This window comes from Agelaius tricolor, unplaced genomic scaffold (assembly GCF_023055355.1).
Source record: "Agelaius tricolor isolate 1412-34295 unplaced genomic scaffold, bAgeTri1.0.p SCAF_14, whole genome shotgun sequence".
NCBI classification, from domain to species: Eukaryota; Metazoa; Chordata; class Aves; order Passeriformes; family Icteridae; genus Agelaius; species Agelaius tricolor.
The window spans coordinates 3426207-3452079 of NW_027269274.1; the positions used below are offsets into that span (position 1 = coordinate 3426207).

General features: G+C 44.1%; 1 protein-coding gene across 2 annotated transcripts in view; it reads left to right on the forward strand.

Moving 5' to 3' along the window:
- Positions 1-16562, forward strand: part of PDZRN3 (PDZ domain containing ring finger 3) — a 131358-nt gene extending 114796 nt beyond the window's left edge. For both annotated transcript variants that reach the window (XM_071439329.1, XM_071439331.1), the window contains 7 exons: positions 259-500; positions 3167-3254; positions 10547-10645; positions 11196-11258; positions 11961-12062; positions 13134-13250; positions 14135-16562. In XM_071439329.1, coding sequence (XP_071295430.1) covers positions 259-500; positions 3167-3254; positions 10547-10645; positions 11196-11258; positions 11961-12062; positions 13134-13250; positions 14135-15676 — 2253 coding nt within the window. In that variant the 3' untranslated portion in view covers positions 15677-16562. The remainder of the gene's footprint in view (positions 1-258; positions 501-3166; positions 3255-10546; positions 10646-11195; positions 11259-11960; positions 12063-13133; positions 13251-14134) is intronic.
- The last annotated feature ends 9311 nt before the right edge of the window (positions 16563-25873 follow it).

Genomic DNA, 25873 nt, shown 5'->3' on the forward strand with positions numbered 1-25873 from the left:
CCAGTTTGCTCCCCTCCATTCCCTGTTGTTGGCACTTTTTGGGCTGAAGCTGCAGGGGTGTCCTTGGTTCTGAGCTGGAAAAGGATTGTTCTGTGTGCCTGAGCTGTGAGAGAGCTGCTGACACTCTGTGTGGAGTTCAGAGTTATGGACCACTCCAGTACAGAATCTGGAAAATAGGAAATGTGAACCTTGAGGCATCACGGGCAGGTCTGGGAGCTGAGCCTGGGTCCCTGACAGCTTTGCTGTTTCTCCCCACAGGTCAATGGGAAGGATTTATCCAAAGCCACCCACGAGCAGGCGGTGGAGGCGTTCAAGACAGCCAAGGAGCCCATCGTGGTGCAGGTGCTGAGGAGGGCCCCACGTGCCAAGGCCCACGAGCCCCAGCTGGTGGATGTGGGCACCCAGACCGACATCACCTTCGAGCACATCATGGCCCTCAGCAAGATGGGCTCGCCCAGCCCGCCCGTCCCCGGGCTGGACCCCTACCTGCTGCCCGAAGAGTAAGTGACGCTTGCTGAGCCTCAGAAATCTTTATGGAGCAATAATCCATATTGTTCCTTTATTATTAAACTGGGGTGCCGGTTGTGGGTTTCTCTGGGTCTGCATTGGGTCAGTAGTTCATGTGGGACTCAAGTGTTTATTATTTCTGATCAGTAAAACAGTCTCACTGCTGTGAGTTGGGCAGCTTTTCATTAGAAGGCACAGAATGGCCAACAATCTCTTGTTACAAGGTCTTTTGAGACTAAATTATCCAGTTAAGAGCTGACACCTGGATTATTTTCCCTTTAACCCAAGAACTGATCCCACAGAGCTGCAATGGGGACTTTTCTGCCCAATTACAAAATGCCACCCAAACCCATGGAGAAGGAGGAAGAAGCAGCATGAAGAAGAAACCCAGGATGACACCCTGTGCCCTCCATCTTGCTTCCATCCACAACACACTAAAAACCCCAAAACCTCAATTTCTCACCAAGTGATACACCTACACTAGTCTCTATAATCTATTTCACACTTTTGTGGGTTCTAGTTTATCTTGAAACTTTCTCCATGAATGAGGGTCAAAGTCAGTCTGGGGATCAGGGCATCCCAGAGCAGACAGAGAAATATTCCCAGTGCCCTGGGTTTCCACACTTGTGCTCCATAGTGGTGTGTTATGAGTTCACAACCTCACCTCCCTCTCTGGTAAACATGTCCTCCCAGAAGTAGCCAGGATTCATCCACCACTGAGCCATAACTCACAGCATTTTCATTTTTCCTCCACATTAGCGGGACATTACTCACATGAGTAATGCCACTGAGTCACAACATGGCCTCATAAAGCTCATTTTTTTTTGCTGGCATTTGATGGATAAAGTTATTGCATTTTGTAATTCCTCTCACTGCCTCTTTGGGTTGCTTATGTTTTAACTTTATTTTTTATGGCTGCCATAAATTGTGTAATGCTAAGAGCTGCTGCATTCTGTTCCAGTGTATTAATTACTTTATTATAACCCTGCAGCGCTGTTACTCGAATAAGTTATTTTCTGGGACTAAAATTACTTACCAGTGTTGTCATGGATGTTTTAGAATCAAATTTTAATTATTGTTAATGGTAATTTGATGCTTTTGTACTTACAAATACAAATGACAATTATCTCCTGGCGCACACACCCCCCGCCCTCACATGCTGTTGGAGAGGAAAACAGCTCCCCAAGGAGCCCCTGCAGATTGCCTGTCATCCTGCCATGCATCTCCACAGGGAGCAGGGAATGGAAAGGATTCTGACCCTCTCAGTTGCTGTGTGTGAGAGGCTGATCTGGTCCAGCCACAGCAATTCCTGTTCTTTGAGGTTTTGGGGTGATCCTGCATGCTGTGAGACCAGGGCTGGTGTGCAGCCACCATCCTAGGGCACCTCTCCAGGCATCCCTGCCTGCCCTCCTGGGGAATGGAGTCTGGCTGCAGGCAGGCACTGATCCTGCACTGCCCCTGAGTGACTTTCAGAGCACAGAAACCTTCACACATGAGCCAGGACCTTTCCATGGCAGTGCCTGTTCCTCTCACGCCTCTCTCTGCTGGTACTCAAAGGAGATATTCCAGCACGGCCACCTCTTCCCAGCCCACTCAAAATTCAAGCACAGCAGCAGGGTTTAGTGGAAATACCTGACAAAAGGCTGGAGCTTTGAGCTTGCAGTGAGCAAACAGCAGGGCTTGGAGCCTGTGGGGAGGACACGATTGTTCCTAGGGCCTCGACACTGCACCTCCCAGCCTCATCTGCAGGAGGGGCTTTTAGTACCTCTGACTTGCCAGCTGCACTTGGAAAATGGCGAGGATTCCTTCCTGATGAATCATTTAGGAAAATATTATTCCCTGTGAGGGTGTTGAGGTTCTGGCACAGAGAAGCTGTAGCTGCCCCATCCCTGGAAGTGTCCAAGACAGGTGGGAGCAACCTGGTCTAGTGGAAGGTGTTCCTGCCCATGGCAGGGGTGGAATGAGATTTTCTCAAGAAAAGATTTGCCTTCCACCCCAAACTGTCCCATGATTTTATCATTCTATGATTTAAGTTCCAATGTGCCTGCATTATTCCACCTTAGCCCTATGAACTCCAAATTGTTCCTTAATTATTAATCCCAGCTGCTGGGTCAGCAGTGCCCTTCCCATGCCAGGGCCACACTCAGCTCTCTCTGGCTGTGCTGTCACCCAGCACATGAAAGCAAAGTCATTTTTTCCTGGTGTTTCTTCTCACTTCTCCCAATTCCATTCAGATTAATCTCTCCTGCCTCTAACAACTTGACTATCCTGGCCAATTAGCAGATGCTGTTACATAAATAGCCTCAGACGTGTATCTAGTTAATGGAGAATTACAGGGAGTTTACTTTCACTGCAGATAAAACAATCCAGCACAGAAGACAGTGATCACAAGAGCATTACACTGCTTACAACTTCCAAAGTAAAGGCAGTGGAAGTGTGGGAGAGCTCAAGCAGTAAAAAGCAGCAGGCTGTCCTCCTACAATACATGGAATTTTCATTTAAAACACTTACTGGGGTAAGTGGTGTAGCTTACAGAATTAACCACATGCAGCTCCTCGGTGTGGGGGTCACTCCATCATCTCCCCTACAAGCTTGGAATGCATTAACAAGTTCCACTAAAGTCCTGAGTGCTGTCCTTAAAAATACCTTTTTTTTCCAGCCATCCATCCGTGCATGAATACTACGACCCCAATGACTACATGGGAGGAATTCATCAAGAAATGGACCGGGATGAGTTGGAATTAGAGGTACTTAATCTGAGTAACTCTTTCATTTCCATATGCACCTCAAGGTCTTTGAATTGCATAAAGTGGAAAGACTTCCAAAGCAGAGATTTGTGATAACATTGTTCACTAGTTGCTGATACCTTTATCACCCCATTGAAATGTGAGCCAGGCACTGATGATCTTCAGCTAACATAAATAATGAAGTCATTGATTCCTTTAATTAAATTCTGTTTAAGTGTGCTGATTTAGGCTTTCTGAAAATCCGAAAGGCTCTGCTGGGTGGCAGGACCTGTTCCACATAACCACAGTAAAACTGTGTGAGTTTCCCTTAAATATTTCCTGGCTGAGAAACAGATGTTCTTGATCATATAATTTTGAAGTATGTTAAGTTTACAAGACAAGGCCAGGAGATTTGCCACTATATTAAGCTGTTCCTCCCTTTTTCATTACTTAAGTGACATATGTATACATATGAAATTACAGATAATAAAAGTTGAACCAGTCATGAAGGTATGCAAGCCCTTTTCCCTGCCAAATCTTTAAAAACCACTTTTGGTTTTAGTGCTTGTTAATCCCATCAGAAGTTCATCATCAGTTTTCTCATTCCTAATTTTTATAACCTGCTCCCAATCATTCAAGGTACAGCACAGAAACTGTGGGGTTCTGCAAGATACTTGAGCAGTACTGACCCAGTGAAGTGGTTTTAATTATTTGTAATAAATAGCAGCAAAGTATCCCAATAGTTCTAAATACAGCCAGCAATGTCTGACCCAGCTGATCCATCCAAGACTATCAGAAAGAGAATATTTTATACCCTTAGCTGCCTTGCACTTCTGATTTCTTAGATCCTAGTCCTGCAAACACCTGTTGGTCACAGCAAGCAGCGCTGAGCTGCCTGAAGCTCTGCTGAAACCAGTGCAGATTTATCAACAGCTTCACTGGGAGCAGAGTTCAGCCCTTCCATGAGCACCAGGTTGTTTCCTTCTATAAAAGTGTTTGCAGGATCAAGGACTAAAACCCCATAAAAAGTTTGCAAGCTGTTCTCAAATTCTACGGATCTGGTAGCAATTCGTCTCTGTATACAGACGTAAATCAAAGGCAGGATAAAATCAAAGTGCCAGTAAAACAAATGCGACTTAGCAGACTTCAAGGCCTTACTTTTCAAACAAGGGCCTTTTTTTCCTCTCTCAAATAAAAACAAATACAATATAGATTTCAGTCTCAAAGGAAAATGTAGAAAAAATCCGTGTTTTCTACCAGTATCTTTCCAAAATCTACTTTTTAGGAAATCTAATATTGTGGATAAATTCTAGTGCTTCCATTAGAAGGTCAACCAGTTGAGCTGAAAACAGTTTAAACACACGCACTCCAGTAGCCAAACCTTAATATGCCTTAAACCACAACATTAATAATTGTGACATTGATATAGTACTTGATGGCAAAAGGTGATCAGCTCAGTAACACAGGCAGATGAACATTAGCAAAGTCTCTGTAGCCTAATAGTATTTCTTAAAAACCACTAAAGATTCCTGTTCAAATTGTAAAGACTGTGATCAATGGTAAGGTCAAAGTGCTAACAGGGACTCAACTGGCTGGTTGCTTTTTTGTTTGCCTTTTGATAGATATGTTTTAAAAGACCACAAAGGCACTGTTTCATTGACTGCAGCAGGAATGTCAAAAGTAAGAAAGCCATCAAGTCAGCCTTCTGGGTTTCTATGTCTATAAAATGTGCTTTGAATTTAAATCAGAAGCTCCTCATCTAAACTTTTATGGTCTATAACTGACTGGTTAGTGATTTGTAACAAGCAAACAAGACAAAAAAGGTGAAATAGCCAAGTTCGCAACGAACCTCCAATGTAAATATCCATAGGAAGGAATTTATGCTGGCAGTATTGCTGAGGTGCCAAAATTGTATTCTCGGTTTTATCTCAACATTTGTCTTAAAATTGATGACTCAGAGGTAACTGCCATATATTCCCTGCTACAAAAATAAATAAATACCATTTCTTTTCTTTTGAAGTTTCCATGCCACAAGTAAAGAGGAACTAAATCGTGAACTCCTATTTTATTATAAATTAAAAGTGCATTCATTCTTCATGGAGGCCCAGCTAGAAGTCATTTCAGGCTCATAAAGGAAGAATAATGTCACTCCAGGATTCCCCAGCAGTGTTATGCATTAATATGTTTATTCAAACAAGTCTGTCCAGCTGTCAGACACAGCCCAAGCCAGGGCTCTCTCAGTGGAACTTTCTCACATTACAAAGGAGAACATTCTACATCAAAAAGGGGCCTGTTCCCTCCCATTTCACTTTCTGTCTTCACCCTCCCCAATATGCAACTTTCTTTCCAAGAAAAGAGCTGAACTCAACTGAATGGTTAGCTGAAAGTCAGTGAAGCTTGCAGATGAAAATGACATGAAATGTTTGCTACTGCTGAGAAAGTTCCTTCTGATACTCTCACTCAGTCTTGGACAGAAATGAAGCATTCTTGTCAAAAGACTGAAGGAGGACACCAAAATCGTTCAAAGAGCTTTTGGCCCACCCAGTGCACAGCTCCCAGTGTTCCCAGCATGAAACCACAACAGCTGATCAGCAAAAGATGGACACACTGGGCACAAAAAAAGTGCTTCACCATCTGAAATTAATACTCCGCTGCTTTTAGGAAACCATGAGTAAAAGCTGAGTACCAGGGTTTCAAGCTTTCCCCTTTGCTGCACTTTGCTACTTTGGCTGAAACTTTTCTTTCACTTCTCCAATAATCTGTTTGCAAGGGGGGTGAGAGGCAACTCTGAGCATGAGAATTGAAAGGCTCCATCACAGGCACTCTGCAATTTTTATTCCATCCTGGTTTACAAAGCATTTCAAAGCATCTTTTATGTGAATATATTTCTTCTCTATGAAAACTCCTGCTCTGCAGGGAGCTGCACAGATCAGGAGCTTCTCAAGGCATTGCTGTGTCTGGGAATACAAAGAGCTGCAGCCTGAGCAGGCCTGCTTCAGGCAGTGATTGAATATGGAAAGGTTTAAAAAGCTTCACAGCTGTACTTTCTAACACAAATATTTGTGTGTTCTCTGTTTGGAACAAACGCAAAAGTGGTAAAACATTTCATCTGGCTCACAAGCCAGCACTGAAAAGTTGTCCTGCCTCAGCTCTCTGGAGGTTTTCAGCCTGGCCCCAGCAGCTCGTGCTGTGTGAGAAAGGTCTGAGCTATGGAGCTCTGCCCATCTGCTTGGCAGAGAGCCTGGCATCCTCCAAGTTATCTCTCTGAGCCATCCCAAACCTCCTTTCATCGGGGTGAGAAACACTTCCCTTCAGCCTTCCCCAGCACCACTGGTGATTAAAGCTGCTCCAGCCCCTGTGCTCTGACAGAGAATCCCATCCCAGAGCTGGGCTGCCACAGAAACCCCCAGGTAGAATTCTGCTTCTCTAGAGCAGAGAAGTTTGGAAAGGAAATCTGGCTTATAGGCTTTTCTCCCTTGAAAAGGGAAGGGGTGGGATACTTTCCATTCACCTGTGTTGAAAACCACTTTGATATGAAAACACAAACATAAAGATTACTTTCTTAGGTTCAAGAAAGCATGAAGAAGATTTGCCCTCCTGCTCTGGCAGGGTCAGTTGCCAAAAAGTAGCAAGAGAGCCTTATGCAGCATAAAAGGAAATAGTTATTTATATTTATTTATTTCCCTGACTTTGTTTTCTTTGTGAAACCTAGCAAAAGGAAGCACAAAAAAGGGGACCCTGCTGGTGAGGTATGGCAGAGGTCAGCACAGAAAAAAAAAAAAAAAATCCACCACATTTTACAAGGGAGAGGGAGAAGGACAGAGCACTTATCATGCAAGCTGTGGTGAGGCTCTCTGAGTGACTGAACTGTTCTTACCCACTGCTGTCATTTCACATCTCTACTGCTCATTTCTGTCTTGTTAGAGAAAGGACTCTGATTTTTATAAATCTGCAGGCAGGCCATAATTTTAAATCAGCAGTACAATAATTCAATAATCCTCTGCAAATGAAGGATCTTCTGAGCTTATAGAGGTTAATTTACTATTATCACTTGCTCCTAATTCATTATGATGAGTGGTTGCAGGTATAATGTCACAGGGCATGTTCATTTCTTCTTGTCTTGCTGTAAATGCCAGATGGATTTCAGCAACCAGCTCTGTGAGCCCTCCTTGGCTCTGCATTTGATGAGGAGCCAATAATCTTTCACACACTTCCCTTGCACAGACTGTTTTGAAAGAGCATCCAAATCCTCCTTTGAACATCTCTCAAAATGTCACTTTTACCTGATCCGAAGAAGCAGATTTGAATTATCTGCGAGTGTAAAAGTTGTCGTGGATGGAATTTCCACATTGATCACATTAACCCAGCCCAGCATTCCCCCTCTCTGTGGGCAGCACCCCTGCCTGCCAGCTGCTCCCTGTGCCTGCAGAGCAGCTGGGGGACAGCCCCAGCCTGCCCCTTCCAGGGCCAGGAGTGCAGCCCCTGAGACAAAACTGTAAGAAATGGCAGACACAGGAACTCACACTTTTAAACTCCTCCAGGCCCATATTCATTTTCCCTCTGTTTAATTAATTCCTGGTACAATCACTCAAGCTGCCATAGTACCTGTGCTTGCAGGTGCCAGTTTTCTGTTTTCCCCTTTCATGTGTCTCTGCATTACACAGACTTGTCTCTGAATATGGAAAATAACCTTTGCTTTGAAGACTCTGGTGTTGATTCTTCAACTCCAACTGGAATTGCACACTTTTATCTCTCAAATATTTCAAACCTTTATGATTATATTAAAACTTCACTGACGCAAAGACCCACGGAAAGCAGCTGTTCCTATGTTTAAGTTCATAAAATTATCATATTTGGGTAGCATCAAATCCACTTTCTCTCTTCCTACCAAGGACTAGAGGGATTGTACTCAAGAGTAGGTCTGTCAACTAATTGCTCATAAAAATTCAGGTTCTAAATACCTGCTCTATAATTTTTTCCTCTCTAGCTTTTCTTGCTGCTTTATTTCTGTGTGTTTTTAAACAACAGATAGCTTGTTTCCTTTCAAAATATATACTCAAAATATGTAAATTTATTTATACATTTATATAGAAATACTTATATCTTTATTTACATTTATGTATATATGTAAAATATATATTTCAAAATATATATTAATTATTAATCAGATTATCTATTACCTTCCAGTATATCACAGGTGACATCTCAGATGGTACAATTTAAATATTAGCCTGTGCTTTATTTTTAATTATTATAGCCTTTAAAGTTGTACAGTGTTGGAAAAACACCCATTGTTAGTAAAAACATGTGGCAAATAAGAATGAAAATAGCAGCTTGCTCCCTCTTTTCCTTCCACTCCCAAGTGTTTGTAGTTACTCAGGATCTATTTAAGCAATGGCCAAAGTCACCATATAGTTCTGTTTGGTTTTGTGGGGGGGGTTTAGCATTATATATTTGTTTATATTTAGAAATATTTGTATACTATAGTGTATATTATATAAATATAATATCAATATATATTATATATTAATTTTTATATTTATAAATATTATATGTTTTTATTAACATATGTATTTTTTCAATGCCAGTATGGCAACCAGTAGAATGAGCCCCACTGGAAATTTCTTTCCAGGTTTTCAAATCAATATAAAAGCATTCCTGAAGATGAAGGGAATATGGGAATCATTCTGGGCCTGAATTAGGCTCAATCCACAAATTCCCACCTCACTCCACTTCACTCCAAGGGTAAATGCAGGATAAACCCATTGACTGCAGAGACTTTCTGGAGGATCAGCTGAGATCAGAACAGAATCCACTTTGTCTCATCTTTCTTCTGAAGAATCTCCATCTCCTCTCTAGAAAGCTCCAAAGCTTTAGAAATGTGAAGAAAACCCCTCTATTAAAGCATTGTGTTCAAACCTTTAAGTAACAAAAGAGGGGGGAAAAAAAGCACAGCAGTTCACCATGGATACTATTGATTGAAACCACTTAAATACCAGCTGAAATGTCACTGACATTTACAGCTACGCTTCTTTAGGGGGAAAAAAAAAAGAAATTACACATGTTGACAAGTAAATAACATGAGATTGCTGATCTTGGCAGCTGTCAGCCAGACACACCAATAAATTATTCATATCAGCTTGTTTTATTGTCTTGGCCCTTCCAAATGGCACAGCAGCAGAGATGCCAGAAAAAAGGGGCTGTGTTGTCAGGACTTTTCCTCTGGAATGGCAGGTCCAGCACAAACAGAGGGTGCAGGGAGTGCCCTGGGGCTGGGGCACCTCTGGGGTCCCTCTGTGTCCCTGTGGCTGCTCCCACTTTTCCCTTTCAGCACAGCCAGACCTGCCTGGCCTGAGGATGGGCAGGACCTTGCCCCACCTCACTCACTCCCCTCACCTGAGGAGGTGAAATCCCAACTCCAGGAGTTTTCACACATCTGTCTCGGGCAGCATCCTCAGGACCAGCCCAGCAGCCACGATCACTTGGTTAAACACCTTAAACCCCCCTGGGATATCCCTCAGAGGCAAAAGGGCAGGACTGAAAGGTGCCACGGGGATGGTCACCAGCCAGGAACATCCTCCAGCCTGGGGCTATCTCCATGGATTTTACAGCCCTTCCTACCAGCCAGTGTCAAACACAGAAGGAAAAAAAAATAATAACCCTCAGGAATTCCTCCTGGAAATAAAAAGCATAGAGGAAGAACATACATTTTTAAGATGGGTTAAATGTCTCTGAGATAAACAAGACCACCATGACCTGCTGAAGGCAAACACTTGCAAGATACTGAAATGCTTATTATGTTTCTATTACCAATACCAAATGCTTTGCATTTGAAGATCAATATATTGATCTTCAGTCACACTTTTGAGAAATTTATTAGATGACTTCGTGAAAATTATACAATTTAAAGTAAGAGAGTATTATGTTTTTCTCTGAAAAGCCAGAGAATTACCCTGCTTATGAGGAAATATGTATCAGCTGTGACAAATATTGAAATCATACTTTATAAGTATTTTAGCCTTTGAAGTCTTAGCACTACATGAAATATAGGTAATTTTTCTTCCTTAAGATCAATAAAAGGTCTATTTTCAAAATGACTTCCTATTGATTGAAGGGTCAAAAATGTCCCAGGTATTGATTGTCTGCATATAATCACGTTTTGCTCAGTAAGTTAACCTCGTCTACAAGTGAAATCAAAAGACATCCACTATATCACTTAAGCAAAATATTTTCATTGCATTTGAAAAATTGCTTCCATCAGTCACCAGTGTCTCACTGACAATATATTTTCCTTTTTTTTTTTTTTACCTCAGGAAGTGGATTTACACAGAGTGAACAGCCAGGACAAGCTTGGCCTTACTGTCTGTTACAGAACAGATGATGAAGATGACATGGGTATTTATGTGAGTGAGGTAAGATTGAGCTGCCTTCCATAAGATACCATTTGTCTTTCCAGCTACATTGTTGGGCAGTTAAGACATTTATCCTCTGTTTGTACCATGTTGGATAAACAGCCAAAATGCAGTAATTGGAAGAAATCTAATTATTTTCCTTTTCTCCAAACTGAGTGCAGTCCTGCTCCCACTGAAGTCAAATTTCATTATATTAACAATGTTCTATTTCAGATGATGCCTTCAGAATATTTTCATGTATTCCCCCTTTAATTTTTATCCTTGATTATTCCTGAAACAATATAAATTGTATAAAACCCCACACACTTCTATTTGCAAACATCTGGGGCCCATTTCTCTCTCCTTGTCCCTTTCCATGAAAAAGTAGCATTTTATACAGCAACGTTTTTTCACCGTGCAGAACCATTTCAGATGAATTGCACCAATTTGGGGAAAGAAACTCATAATTAAATCTAAACCCTTCCATTGAAATGCACCACCCAGGAAAGAAGGGGAAGTGCACAGTGAGCTCCCAAACCTGCAGAGCACTGAGAATTCTCTTATTTTGCAGATTGATCCCAACAGCATCGCAGCGAAGGATGGGCGGCTGCGGGAAGGGGATCGCATCATCCAGGTACCTGTGGGAAGTGCTCCAGGTGTCCTAAACCCCAGAACTCCAGTGTCCTAAACCCCAGAACTCCAGTGTCCTAAACCCCAGAATCTCAGTGTCCTAAACCCCAGAATCCCAGTGTCCTAAACCCCAGAACTCCAGTGTCCTAAACCCCAGAACTCCAGTGTCCTAAACCCCAGAATCCCAGTGTCCTAAACCCCAGAACTCCAGTGTCCTAAACCCCAGAACTCCAGTGTCCTAAACCCCAGAGCTCCAGTGTCCTAAACCCCAGAACTCCAGTGTCCTAAACCCCAGAACTCCACTTCCTGCCTTCCTCCTTGGGAAGTGCTCCAGGTGTCCTAAACCCCAGAGCTCCAGTGTCCTAAACCCCAGAACTCCAGTGTCCTAAACCCCAGAATCCCAGTGTCCTAAACCCCAGAACTCCACTTCTTGCCTTCCTCCTTGGGAAGTGCTCCAGGTGTCCTAAACCCCAGAGCTCCAGTGTCCTAAACCCCAGAACTCCACTTCCTGCCCTCCTAACAAGGCTCTGCATGCAGGGGGGTGAAATGCATCGCACGTCCAAGCCACCACACTGCCCAGCACTTCTCTGCACAAGGCTGGGGATGTGTGTGTGGATCCATGGAGCCAAGCATTCCATGGAGCTGGGCACAGCAGCAGCCAGGGGTCCCTATGAAAACCCTTCATGGTGGTGTTTTTTCTTTAAAGATCAATGGCATCGAGGTGCAGAACCGAGAGGAAGCTGTGGCACTTCTCTCCAGTGAGGAGAGCAAGAATATCTCCTTACTTGTGGCAAGACCAGAAATTCAGGTATGGTAGCAACAAAAAACCCTCACCTGAGTCTTAATTTAAACAGTTGCTGTTTTGTAGAAAGCAATTCTTTCAAATTGTTTAGCCTGTTTAAATCTACCAGATCTACCTAAAACCATATTCTACACTTTGACTGCACATATATATATAGCCTAAAATAATGGAATTCAGCAGTCATGGTACTTACATATATATTTTATATTAAAATTCAATTTCTAAGACATTTGGTGATTTACTTGTGCTGCAATGCCATTACAAACATCAGTGCAAGGTATTATGAATGGTTTTGAGCCACAGTTTTGAAGAACGTGCTGAACTCTAATTCCTATAGCTATTGATTATTCATTCATTAAAACACCTATTATTTAGCCCTTCATACACGGTCTCTTAAAGTACTTGAATACTCTCAAGAAGCCTCCTGAGCTGCAATAAAAGGTTGAAGCAGATCCCTTTGTAGAGCAGGGATTAGCACAACAAAGGTGTAGAACAAACAGCCGGGAGCAGCATTGTTTGATCTGTCTCTGCTCCTGGTGCTGGGAGAGCAGCCCTTGCCCGTGCACCTGGAGACACGGGGCCAGGATCATCACTGTCCTCTTAGCCTGGATATTTCTGATCTTTCACGTCGGGATAATTGGGACTGGGAGTAAAAATGTCCTACAGACCCCAGCCAGATTTTCCTTCTGGAGTTTGATGCTGCCTCACAAGAAGCGTGTTTGAGCTTTGGGCTCTGGAGTGTTTTTATACAACTTAATCAAGTTGTGCACAAACCAAAACTACCCCAACTCTTGCAAGTATTCCCACAGATCAAAAGACTGAGTTTTTTCATATGTAGAGGGCTGTTGAAGATAAGGTCCTGCTCTTGGAGATGGAGGCAGCTGTGGGAGGAGGTAGCACAGTCAATACCCACACTTAGCACAAGGACAGGCTCCTTCCCAAGACACAGCAGCACTGTCACAGGAAGGAATCTCCTGAGATTTCCCAACCACTATCCACGAAGAAAAGCAGTAATTTATGTCAGTCTTCATTCTTTTGACAATGATTGGTTTGTTTTTTCCCTCCCTTTTCACACAGCTGGATGAAGGATGGATGGATGATGACAGAAACGATTTTCTGGATGACTTGCACATGGACATGTTAGAGGAACAGCACCACCAGGCAATGCAATTTACTGCCAGCATGCTTCAGCAGGTACTGCCCTTCTGGTGTGCAGGGCTGTCAAACTTCCCACTGCACTCAATATTCAATATTGAGCTTGGCTGAATACACTTGGTGTCTCAAGTGACACTGAGATCAAGGCAAAAGGACTTTCTGTAAAATCAAGATATTACATGGCTGTCCATGTTTTAAAATAGTACCTTTTGTGCTTTGGCCCTTACAACAACAGGACCACAATTCATGGAAATCCCTTAACACTGTGGTCACTGAGAGCAATACTGGGTGTGTGGTGGGTAGAGCAGGCAGAGAACTGATTTACAGACTCTCCTATTTGGTGTGCATGCAGAGACTGGAAACAGTCTCCCAAAACCTGGAAACCCACATGGACAACTCAGGCAAATGACTGAAGTAAGATCTATACAAGGGGAAAAAGGCAAAGAAAAAGTTTTTACATTACAAATTTTATGCAGGGCCACAGATACAGGGCTTATATTCTCCATCATTCTGCTATGATTAAAGCAGTTTCTCAATTTTTACCTAGACTTTTTTCCTAAAGTTTCCTAGAACTCTGCATCCTCTGTGCCATCCCCATGCTGTGAGGAGTCATGTTCTCACTTAGGCACTGTAGGAGAACTGGATATCATTGTGCACCCAAGTGGGAGCAGAAACATTTTGAAAATGTAACTTCTACCACTGCATAGGTGAAACTCAGACCTCAGGTTCTTCTGAAAAGAACATCCACAGCAGGCTGAGGGCTTGCTCACCTTTTCTCTGAGCCCTTAATAATACTCTTTCCGTATAGGACACACGAAGTGTAAAAAGTGATGGATTAGGAGAACTATTTAAAAATAAACACCTTGAAATGTTTCACGTGCTTGCAATAATTTTTCTTTGTGTCCTGCTGTTTCTGTTGTTAGAAGAAGCACGAGGAGGATGGAGGCACCACAGACACAGCCACGATTTTGTCCAACCAGCACGAGAAGGACAGCGGCGTGGGGCGCACGGACGACAGCACTCGCAACGACGAGAGCTCCGAGCAGGAGAACAATGGGGACGACCACACCACCTCCTCCAACACCTTGGGGAGCCAGAAGAAGCTGACCTACAGCCACGACACCCTGGGGAGCGGGGACATGCAGTTCAGCAACGAGTCGTTCATCTCAGCTGACTGCACCGACGTCGACTTCCTCGGCATCCCCGTGGACGAGTGCGAGCGGTTCCGGGAGCTGCTGGAGCTGAAGTGCCAGGTGAAGTCTGCCAACCCCTACAGCCTGTACTACCATAACAGCACCCTGGAGATGAGCAAAAGCGACCAAGAGAGCGTGGACAGAGAGCTGGAGATGCTCAACGAGGAGCTGCGCAACATCGAGCTGGAGTGCCTGAACATCGTGCGGGCCCACAAGATGCAGCAGCTGAAGGAGCAGTACCGGGAGCCCTGGATGCTGCACAACAGCGGCTTCCGAAACTACAACACCAGCATTGACGTGCGCAGGCACGAGCTCTCAGACATCACCGAGCTGCCTGAGAAGTCTGACAAGGACAGCTCCAGTGCCTACAACACGGGCGAGAGCTGCCGGAGCACGCCGCTGACGCTGGAGATCTCCCCCGACAATTCCCTGCGCAGAACCGCCGAAGGCGTCGGCTGCCAAGGCAGCGAGGGGGCAGTGGCCTATAATGTCTCCCAAAAGAATTTGTTTGCTGGCTCAGAGAGCCATGAATCCAGCGCTGGTAAGTGCCACGCCTCTGCTAAAGATCCTGACCCTGGCAAGCAGCTGGAGAACAAGGAGAGGAAAGGCAGCGATGGCAGCAAAAGCCCCACTCACGGCCAGAAGCCCTACGTGTCCCCCTACCACCACTCTCCCTACAAACACGCTCACATCCCTGCCCACGCCCAGCACTACCAGAGCTACATGCAGCTGATCCAGCAGAAATCCGCCGTGGAGTACGCCCAGAGCCAGATGAGCCTGGTGAGCATGTGCAAGGACTTGGCGTCGGGGCAGAGCGAGCCCAGGATGGAGTGGAAGGTCAAGGTGAGGAGCGACGGGACGCGCTACATCACCAAGAGGCCGGTGAGGGACAGGCTGCTGAGGGAACGGGCCATAAAGATCAAGGAGGAGCGCAGTGGGATGACCACGGATGATGATGCCATCAGTGAGATGAAGATGGGCCGGTACTGGAGCAAGGAGGAGAGGAAGCAGCACTTGGTGAAAGCCAAGGAGCAGAGGAGGCGGCGGGAGTTCATGATGCAGAGCAGGTTAGAGTGCTTGAAGGAGCAGCAAGGTGCGGAGGAGAAGAAGGAGATGAACATCATTGAACTGAGCCACAAAAAAATGATGAAGAAGAGAAATAAAAAAATATTTGACAATTGGATGACGATCCAAGAACTGCTAACCCACGGAACAAAGTCACCGGACGGCACGCGGGTGTACAATTCCTTCCTGTCAGTGACTACTGTATAATCCATCCCCAGGGCTAAATTATGTACATAAAACACTACCAATGGGGTAGGAATCCATGCCTCGTTCAATGTGGCAAGATTTTTGTATATAAGATACAGTCACCGAGTTTATAGTTCAAATACTGAACTCTACAGCCGTGGGTGCCAGGATCCCCATTCTGCAGTGGGGAGGAAGCCTGCCCATCTCCTTCAAAGGCAATATTAGCAGTGCTTTTTGGAATACTGATTGTACTTTTTTACTTGTTACCTTTTACATGAAGTGTTTAAATATCAGAAATGTATTAACCATACTTACACAGGTAATTTGCTTAAACTATATTCATATTAAAAGGTACCCGTGCTTTTCTTTACCTAAAAAAAAAAAATGCAAGAAACCCACAAGAGCAACTGCACATATGTATTTTTGTTTGTGAAACCATATTTTGTGATATTATTTTGCTGTTGTTCACTTCTACACAGAGTGCTGTTTATCAATACTTAGCTCAAGGTTTAAACTCAGAATTAGAATCATTCTCTTGTAATATTTAACATTTATCAAACAGCAGTTTTTAGAGTTATGCTCAACATTTAAACATTTTTCTCTTTAAGGTTTCTGAAAGAAGTATAGAGGTTTCATCTGAAAAGCCTGAGGCAAAGTACACTATTATGCAGCTTTAAAGGATTTTAAAGCATGTTTGCAAATGTTGCAACCTATTGAAGAAACGTGCATGTACAGCTAATTTGTTTATATAAGACAGTTTGTGGAATTTGAAAAGCCCATGGTAGTAACTGTTTGCTTTATAGATTTGAATGTATTGAATTATAAAAGCAGTTTCATGAAATCAACATTAGCTACAAACGTTAACAAGTAAAATGAAGTAAAATAAATTATTGTTTTATATTTCAAACTACTTTAAATTCTTTTTATTCCCTTCTGGTTTCACCACCTAGAATATAATTTTATGGATTGCAGCTCCTGTGCTGCAGAAATGCCTGGACAGCCACTGGAGCCAAACCTGAGGGGAAAATTGGCATCCAGACTTTGGGGGGAATTTGGATTGGGGTTTTCTTGAGGGAAGGGACAAGGAAGAAGCACAAGGAATACCACGAGTAAAATCAAGTAATGCTCACCTTCAGCTCACAAGATATTTAAGGTGACTTTAAGAAAGAAAAAGAACTTCTGCTCTCCTGCTTTGCTTTGGTTTGTGGTTTCTTTGTGGTGTATAAACCCCACCTACAGCCTTCAGTGGGGTTTGCATTAAAACCAGACAATATATAAATTAAAGCATATAAAAACTAAAACAAATAAATATACAAATTAAAGGAGATGGTGAAAAAATAACAGAGGTGTCAACGAGGTATTACATTCCTTTCTGTGTTTTCTATTTCTGATTAAGAATTCAGATATAAATTGGAATATTCTGCCGGATTAGGTGATGTAGACTCATTATGAATAGTTCCCAGATTCTCCATACCCTCTCCCTTTTTCCTTGAAACTTGCCCCCAAACCTTCTGAGCTTTTGTTCTGGACTTTTCTGTCATAACTCAAATGAACAAAAATTGCAGCCTTGGTGATAGAAGTGCAAAGCTGGAAGGGGAGAGATTGGCAGCTTCTTGTGCCTATTTTGTCTGTCATTGAGAAGCAAACAGCAGATTTGTCCAGGTTTTTTTCTGCTCCCTCTGTGGACTAGCACTGAATTCCATGAAATGTGTCTGCCACACTCCACAGTGAACTTCTGTATCCCTGGAAATGCCCCTCCAGCCTGTGTCATCTGGCACTCTTGTCAATAAGCCTCTGCAAATTTACCTTCAAGCTGGATTTTCCTTGGGGATAAAGAGCCAGTCCTACTGTAGTCTGTGGAAGGTTTCTCTTTAGACTTTGTTGGAGCTGGGGTTCCACCTGACATGCACCAGCTGTTACCATCACCAGTGGCACAGTGGGAAAAACACCAGATTTTCACACACTGCTGCCAGGGTAAGACATTTGCCATCTCTGTCTCAAATCTCACCCTGAATTTATCTCCTGTTCATCTCAGCTGCAGGTGTGAGAGCCACAGCAAAATCCTGCCCTCCTCAAGGCCTCACACTCAGGTGTACAGAGCTGTGATTAGTGGAATAACAATCCTTAAACCAGGTGTGGAAATACAGCTAAGCCACCTTTAGTCTGCCTGGAAATATTAGAGTAAGCTTTGAAATGTTCTAATGAGGAATAATTATTATCAAGCTGCTCCTCATAAAAACAGACTCCTTTGGAATAACCTCACATGCAGTGGTTCCTTTGGGCACCAGGGACATCAATGCTGAGCATTTTGTGCATTGGGTAGCAGCAGGAATATGTTTGGGAATTCAGTGTGAGATGCAGGAATTACAACAAAGCATCCGCAGTATAAAATTTACATTCGTTAAGATGTTGAAATAAAATTATTATCACACCTTTGAGTTTTTCCCTGCTAAACACTTGTTATTTTGGACAGTTAAAAATCACCTCTCTCCTTTGGCACTAGGATTTATTAATTAGCATCAGTTCACAGAATCCATCCGTTATCCTGGAAATCTGAGCAAAAGCTTTGCAAACTGCAGATTTTCCTTTCCTTTTGCAGTTGTCATCCCACTTCTCATTGCCCTCTCAAAGTACTTAATGAGGTGTTGAAAAGGGAGATTTGGGCTCTTTTTATCGCTTGCAAGGAAACATTGGAAATTACCATAACGTTAATCCAAACCTGGCATTACAGAGCAATGAATCCAACTAAAAGCAGCCTTGGATACCTAAGAGGAAATATTTCACCCAACAGTTTTTCTAAAAATGGCATTGTAGTGCATAAAAGTGCTTAAAAGATAACGCTGGAAATTGTGCTGTTATCTAAAGGCCCTCTCATACAAGGGATCTCCAGGCAGCAGCAGAGGTTTTGTCCCTGGGTTACCACAGGTTGTACCCAAAACCCAGCACCCTCCACCACAGCCTGTGGGACAGTGTGGTGGGTTGGTCCTGCCTGGGCACAACTCCAGCTCCAGAGTCCTGCAGGGATCAGCACTGGGAGATGTGCTCCTTCCACTGGGCATGCTCATTCCAAGTGGTTTTTGAAGTTCATTGAAACCTGGAAGTATAAAACTTCATACTCAGCTTCCTCCTCAGCCACTTCACTGAGCATCACCTCAAGCTTGAGTGCAAAATTATCCCAGAATTATAAGCGTGCAGGGAGAGATCCTAAATGCACCAGGAGGGAGCAGGGAATGGCCAAGCTGAGAGGTTTAACCAGAATGTGTGTGTGTGCAGCTCCTGGAGATTCTCCCCCAGCCCTTGCACGTTGCTGCTGCTGCTGCAGGAATGACATTGTCACTCATTGTCCCTGCTCCTGCCATGGCAACACCTCAGCCCCATCCCCTGACAGCCCCATCCCACCGAGGTGACAAGGGCACACCCTGGGTACAGGTTGGTGCAGAATTTGGCTGGTTCCCTGCACTGCAAACAGGCTCTGTGTCAAACTGGGGTCAGCTTCCCCCAGCTGCACAGCGTCTCCCAGATGTAAAAATCTATAAAAATGTAAAATACTTATTTGCAAATCGGGTTGAAAGCGGCATGGAACCGCCAGGTTTAGATGTGCACTGAGATGGGAAAGCCCTGAACCAAACCTAACAGCATTTTTTTGTAAATTAAGAGAATTTGCCATCCCTTGCACAGTAGGGATGGCAAATAAAATGAGGTAAGACTACATATTGCCTAGGGACTACTGGTTGGAGAACTAATTAGGATTATAAACTGAAAGTATGTAAATTAACCAAATATAATTATCTGCTAGTGGCCTTTGGAAATAGGTTACCGGATACTTGTTAGCAAAATTGCTCAAATGCCTGGAAGCCATACAAAGCAAGCCATAAGCAATTTAAATTCCTCTCTTTGTTTTATTTTCAATTGTTTTAAAGCAGTTTTTGTATTAAGGATTTATTGGAACATAAACTCATTAGAAAACTCAAAAACCAGAAGTGAGACAGAGACTGACGCAGCAGATGCTGCACCTCCATCCCAAGGTTTTATTGGATGTAAATTGTTGGATGTGACAAAATAGCAGATTCTGCTTGGGGTTTTATCAGAGCAGCTCTGTGGGCTCCCAGCCAGAGCTGAGCTGGCAGAGGGGTGGTTTCTGCCCGAGAGCAGCACCTCAGCCATGCAGGGTTTGTGTGGAGATGTGGGAATTCTGTCTGAATGCAAACGTGCAGAACGAGCCTCCCCTTCCTCCAGGGGTCTGCAGTGGCACAAAGCAGCGCCAGACCCAGGGGTTTCTGTGGGGACATCTCAGCATCAGAGCATCTCTGCAGAACCACAGGACTGGCCCAGGAGGAGCTGAGCGTGGTGGGGACAGTGGTATGCATTTAACATCATCAAACAGAAGGGGTCACAAGGAAAGGGGAGCTGGGCTGGTTTCATGCTGAAGCATGAGGGCTTTAATGCACAGGCCTGCCACAAAGCCCACTCATGTGAGCTGAAGCACTCCAAGCAGTCCCAGAGGGTTTGAAACACTCTATTAACTCACACAGTTAATTACCCTGCCCTGTACCTCTGCAGGATCTGAAGGGACAGCACAACTGCATCTCCTGCTGCTCTCCACACCTCCCACAGACCTTCTAATGGTCACTGCTTGAGGAAACCCCTCCTGCAGCCCTGCTAAAACACTGCCACCCCAATCTGTGCCCTCCTCCGGGGGATCTGTGCCCCAGCTCAGGCTGCAAAGTGAATTGTGCAGCCCCTGCAGGACTCACCATGGAGTGGGTTCACACTCAGCAAGCGCTGCTCAGTGTTCTTGGGTCTAAAGCTTCTTGCTGGAATCCTAAAATGCCCAAAAACACTACAAACATCCTCATTCCTACAACATACTCTGAGAACTAGGTAGAGAACAAAACCCAAAATTAGTTTAACAGCCACGTGTCTATTCTACTGGAGTCAATCTGCCAGTTTTGAATGCTGGGAATTGAAAGTTTACCTGTTTTTTTACCTAAATTTGTACCTCAGCATTGTGGATCTAAGTGCAAAACTGCAATGCTTTTTGCTGATCAAAATGAGAACAAGGTTCTACCAGTTTCCTATGAACAACTGTCATCTTCTGACACAGAACGTTTCTTAATCAAATCAATTAATAATGACTTGGCAACAATGCTCCAATTAGGGTTTTAATTTACAAAAGTGTAATGCCAATAGCATTAAAAAATCAATGGAGCCAAATCAGTGGAGCCAGTGCCCAAACAAACATCTGGGCTGATATCATTTCTCCCTTCTGATGCAAAATCAAAGTAATTTTAAAAAGATAGCTACATTTTTTCCAGAATCTTCTTCAGTCACCTCTAAGAACCATCAAGTTAAAGCAAGCCCCAACAGCCCATTCCTTTCTCCCAGCAGATGATGTTGGCTTTAGGTCACACTTCTTGCACCCTTCTTGCATCCCTCTCCCCCTTCTGGGAAAACTGAGCCAGCTAAGCCAGAACAGGATCAGAAAGAATAATCCCCACAGTCTCCCAGAGTTGGGTGTGGGCCCAGCTATGACTGGGGATCAATTACATGTGCAGGAAATTACAGATGTAACACACAGAACAAGAGCCAAGTCTGGCTCTGCTTATGTGTTTTGATTTTGTGTTTAGCTCTTCAGGACCAAAAAAGGGCTTAGTCCATCTCACTCACAATATGAGAAGCACATAATATCCCCAAAGGACTGAGAATGTCTTCATTTCCACAGCATGAAAAGATTAAATGGCTTGCTCTGGAAGCCAGGCAGGAGATTCTGTTATAAAGCAAAGCCCAGGGAATGGCACTTGCCCAGCAGCAAGGGCTGGGCTCAAACTGCTGACAAATCCCAAAGTGCACAAGTGCAAAGAGGCACCACAGCTTGTGTGGCTGCCCAGGGACTGCTCCTCTGGCCAGGACACAACACTTGGGCTGTCCTTTCAAATCAGTTTGCCAGGGAGGAGCTTCAAAGGTAATTTCTTTGACAATCCATCCTTTTTATGTGAAGCAACTGCAGGACCATGCTACAGGGAGCCCCATTAGCTGAGAATAAGAACTTCTCTGTAAAAGTGAACTTCTGGTGACCTTCCCTCAAAGAAAATACTTTATCATATTGGAGTGGGGGCCTCCCAGGTGTCATGGAGAGGCTCCATTGTCCTGATTAGGAGAGCTGGCTTTGATTTTCCATAATCCATCCTCAGGCTTAGCTGGCCTTTGTTAGCTCTGAATGCCATAAACAAAGGCTCCCCAAAAGGCAAATCCAGCTATAATTGTTTAATAAAAGTAAATCAAAAGGCTGCAAATTGAAGGCACCCAAGGTTTATGAAATTGCTGCTTTGCTCTGGTTCAGTGAAAGCACCCAAAATTTATATTCCTTTGGGCTTGAGGGATCAGCCCAAATAAAAGCAGTATTTGGTCACATCCAAATAATTTCCTCAAGAAACATGACTTGTTTACACCATAAAATCCAGCAAGCACAGATGCAGAATGTAACAAAACACAAAAGCAAGCTTACAAAGCTATTCCAAAAACACCTGTCTGCTCTGCTGTGTTTGAACTCACAAACTGAGCTCAGGCACTGCGTGATTACAGTTTGGTAATGAACTGATGAGCCTTTCTCAGTATTTCCATTCCAAAGCCATGAGAAACTGTCTCCAGTGAGGAAAGACTGACCTCTCTATACCTACAGCTACAGAGCTTTCTCCTGTGTCAGTGTTTTCCAATGAGGCTGAGAGGTTCTGATTCATTTATTCTCTCCAGGAGTCTTCACAGGCATCCCTGTACATCTGCATTAGAGAGAAATTGAGGCTGGGAGGGACCTCTGGAGATCCTCTGGCCCCATTCACCACTCAAACACGGCATTAGGAAGGATTGTTAAACACAATATAAACAAACAGGGTGCTGCAGGGTGCAGCTCCAAGGCAAATCCCAAAGGGACAATGGTCCAGACACTAAAAGGGGTTCAACAGTTCCAGCCCAGGATCTCTGTCCCCCACAAACATTTTTTTGCACGTCCCTCACATCCTGCTCTTGCAGGATTATCATTTAGGACCCCCAGTGCCAGATTTCCTAAATGCTGACAGAGGCCCAGGTGACCTGAGTGTCCCTTGGCAAGTGGCACAGGGAGGGCAGTGCCTGCATGAACAGAGTCCTTTGGGCCCCGGGGCTGCTCAGGAGCAGTGACAGTCCCTGTCCCCTCTGGTCACCCAAGCACAGCTGGTCCAAGAGGTCAGGAGTGGGAACAAGGCCCTAAAATAGCAAAATAGCACAGCCCTAAAAGTGTCAGGTGTGAGAAGAGAAGCTACAACCATTCAGGTGTGTGAATGCTTATAGCACAGCCCTAAAAGTGGTCAGGTGTGAGAAGAGAAGCAGCTGCACTCTTGATGCACCAGATTTGGCTGATGGTTTTGTATTTGCCCCCTTAAAATCCCTGCTCTGGGAGCAGCCCCACACCCAGAGGATGCTGAAGGTTCTGCTCCTTCAGGCACGTGCACAACAGCATCCTTTGAATTATTCAGGCTGGGGGAAAAGTCACATTATTAGGAAAAAGTAATAGCTACCACACAGCACATCTGCCTGTGTTTGCAAGTCACACATGTGCCAGCTCCTCTCCTTCCTGAGTCCCAGGGCAGTTTCCAAGTCCTTTATCTGAGCATAAATGACACCAGAACTGCAGTGGAAGCTTTGCTTGATGCTCTGGGAGAAGGAGCCAGCCTTGAAGAGAAGTAGCTTCACTCATCAGCATTAATAGCTCACATATCAACCACTCACAAGGAAGGAACAAAACCAAAGCTAGCAAACCCTCTCACCCTGTTTTACAGTAATGCAGCATCTGTCGTTTTCAAAACTCAGTCAGAATAAATGTGGCAATTTCATTTGCCTGCATGTGGCTGTTGATGAGCGTGGAGAAATATTTCCAGATTAAATGGGTGCACATCCATGTGGCTAAAGTAGTACAAATAGGGCCAGGCACAGCTGGTACTTTGTCTCCTGACATGGAGATTAGTGCCATCAGCAGGGGCACAGGAGCCCAAAATGCAGTAATTCTGCTAAACAACAAGTGCCTGCCAAAGAGATTGTGTATTCCCAGCACAGCCCTAAACCTCAAGTCATCACCAACATCTGAGGCAGCAAGGGTGCCTTAACAATGCAGCTCAGGTTTTCACCCTCTCCAGAGCTGGAGGAGGGGACCTGCTGCTGGCTGAGGCTGCCCAGGTGCCACCCCACAAAGGGCAGCAATAGACCCCAGCAAAGAACCCAGAATATTCCCCTGAAACTCTGCCAGCAGCCCCTCAAACCTCTCTCCCCCCCTCTCACTTTGCTGGCTGATCAGTTTGGGTGACAACAACCATTTGTTAAAAAAAACCAGGAACACAGAGTTCCAAGCTCAGAGACCAAGCATATCACTCATCTGAAAAAGTACTAAAATATTTTTTTTAGAATCCATTTGGATCAAATTATGAATTTTCACTCCAACAGCACTCACAAACACAGGCAGCACTTTTCTATGTCAGCTAAGTCAGCTCTCTTTGGAGACAGACATCAGACATCACCCTGTCCCCCTCTGTGGTGGTGTTCGCAGGGGTCCCAGGACAAGGGAAGAGATGAGAATCTTGACTCCATGTTTCAGAAGGTTGATTTATTATTTTATGATATACATTATATTAAAAGAAAAAGATATATATAAAACTGTACTAAAGAATAAAAGGATTTCATCAGAAGGCTAGAAAGGAAATTATTGTTTTGCATTCTTTTATGGAGGAGGAGAAATTTATCCAGTGTCATTGGAGAGGTGGAACTGTCACCATCCAATCCACTGTCACTTTTGGAAATCTATAAATGTTGGAGTCAGAAATTAAATACTCCCTTTTACCCTTGTGAAGAGCTGGGTGTCCATGTTGGGTTATTTCATGTCCTGTAGTGACACTGGTTCAGGTGAGGAAGCAGCAAATGCTCACAGAAAGGGAGAAGGGAAATGCAGCCCCTCCTGGTTCCTCTCTGTGGGTTGCTGCAAGCATTGAGCAGCTTACAAAGAACAACACCTTACTGGAAATAGAAATCAAACTTCTTCTGAAGCTGCTAAACGTGCTGCTGCTGGAGAGAAATACAATTCGATTTGTATAAAGACTTTTTTTAAAGGATGCTTTATTTTATTTGGTAGTCACACGAAATATTAGAGGCTAAAATAAATCCTAAAATTCTCTGACACAGAATTATGCTATTTAAGGATTAGCTTGGATTATTTGCAGAAAGCTGGGAAAACCCAGCAAAAGTCTCTGCCAACAGCTGACTGGCTCTGAAGGGGGAGATATGGAAGAGCATTGGTACTCTTTGTAAATTTATATTCTGAAATACAATGTAAACAGAAATTTAAATACAGAGAATGAAACGCTTGGGAGTCCTCAGAAGTTGGTTCAAAACTCACCAGAGGCACTGGGGTTTTGATCAGGCCTCTGAAGGAGGATCCTTCCCACCATGCCCATCAGAACCTGGCAACACTACAAGAACCAGCTCAGCTCAGACCAGATCAGAATTTGATCTAGGATGTCTTGCTGGTTATTTCACACTGAAGGAAGCCAGACATCCTCCACCAGAAGATGAATGATTTATACCCATGAAGTCACCACCTCAATCATTCCTACCCTGACAAGTCTCAACCAAGGCTTCGTTTGCTTATTGGCCATCTCTAATGGATGGAGTTGGCTCCATCAGTTCATTGTCTTCCTACCCACCCACCTGGAAAGAGGCCAAATTATTGACAGCCAAGAGGCCTCCCAGGGCAGAGGAGAAGCTCATGGGTAGGGCCCCACTGGAGGAATTTGCCAGGCAAAACCAAACACAGAGGAGGAAAAAGCTTCTCTGCAAAGATTTTCCGTTGGAGAAAAACTCCATTTTCCTCCTAAATATGTGAGCCAGGGGATGTTTACAGTCAGAGCTGGGCTGGGCACCCACCTGCAAGCACAGCCCCAACCCTCTCTGCTCTAATTCCTACTCAGGGTGCTGCTCTTGCCCAGCACAGCATCAGAATTCCTCTGCTCCCAAACAGGGAAAGGGAAAGGGAAAGGGAAAGGGAAAGGGAAAGGGAAAGGAAAGGAAAGGAAAGGAAAGGAAAGGAAAGGAAAGGAAAGGAAAGGAAAGGAAAGGAAAGGAAAGGAAAGGAAAGGAAAGGAAAGGAAAGGAAAGGAAAGGAAAGGAAAGGAGGAATGGAAGAAAAGAAAGGAAGGGAAG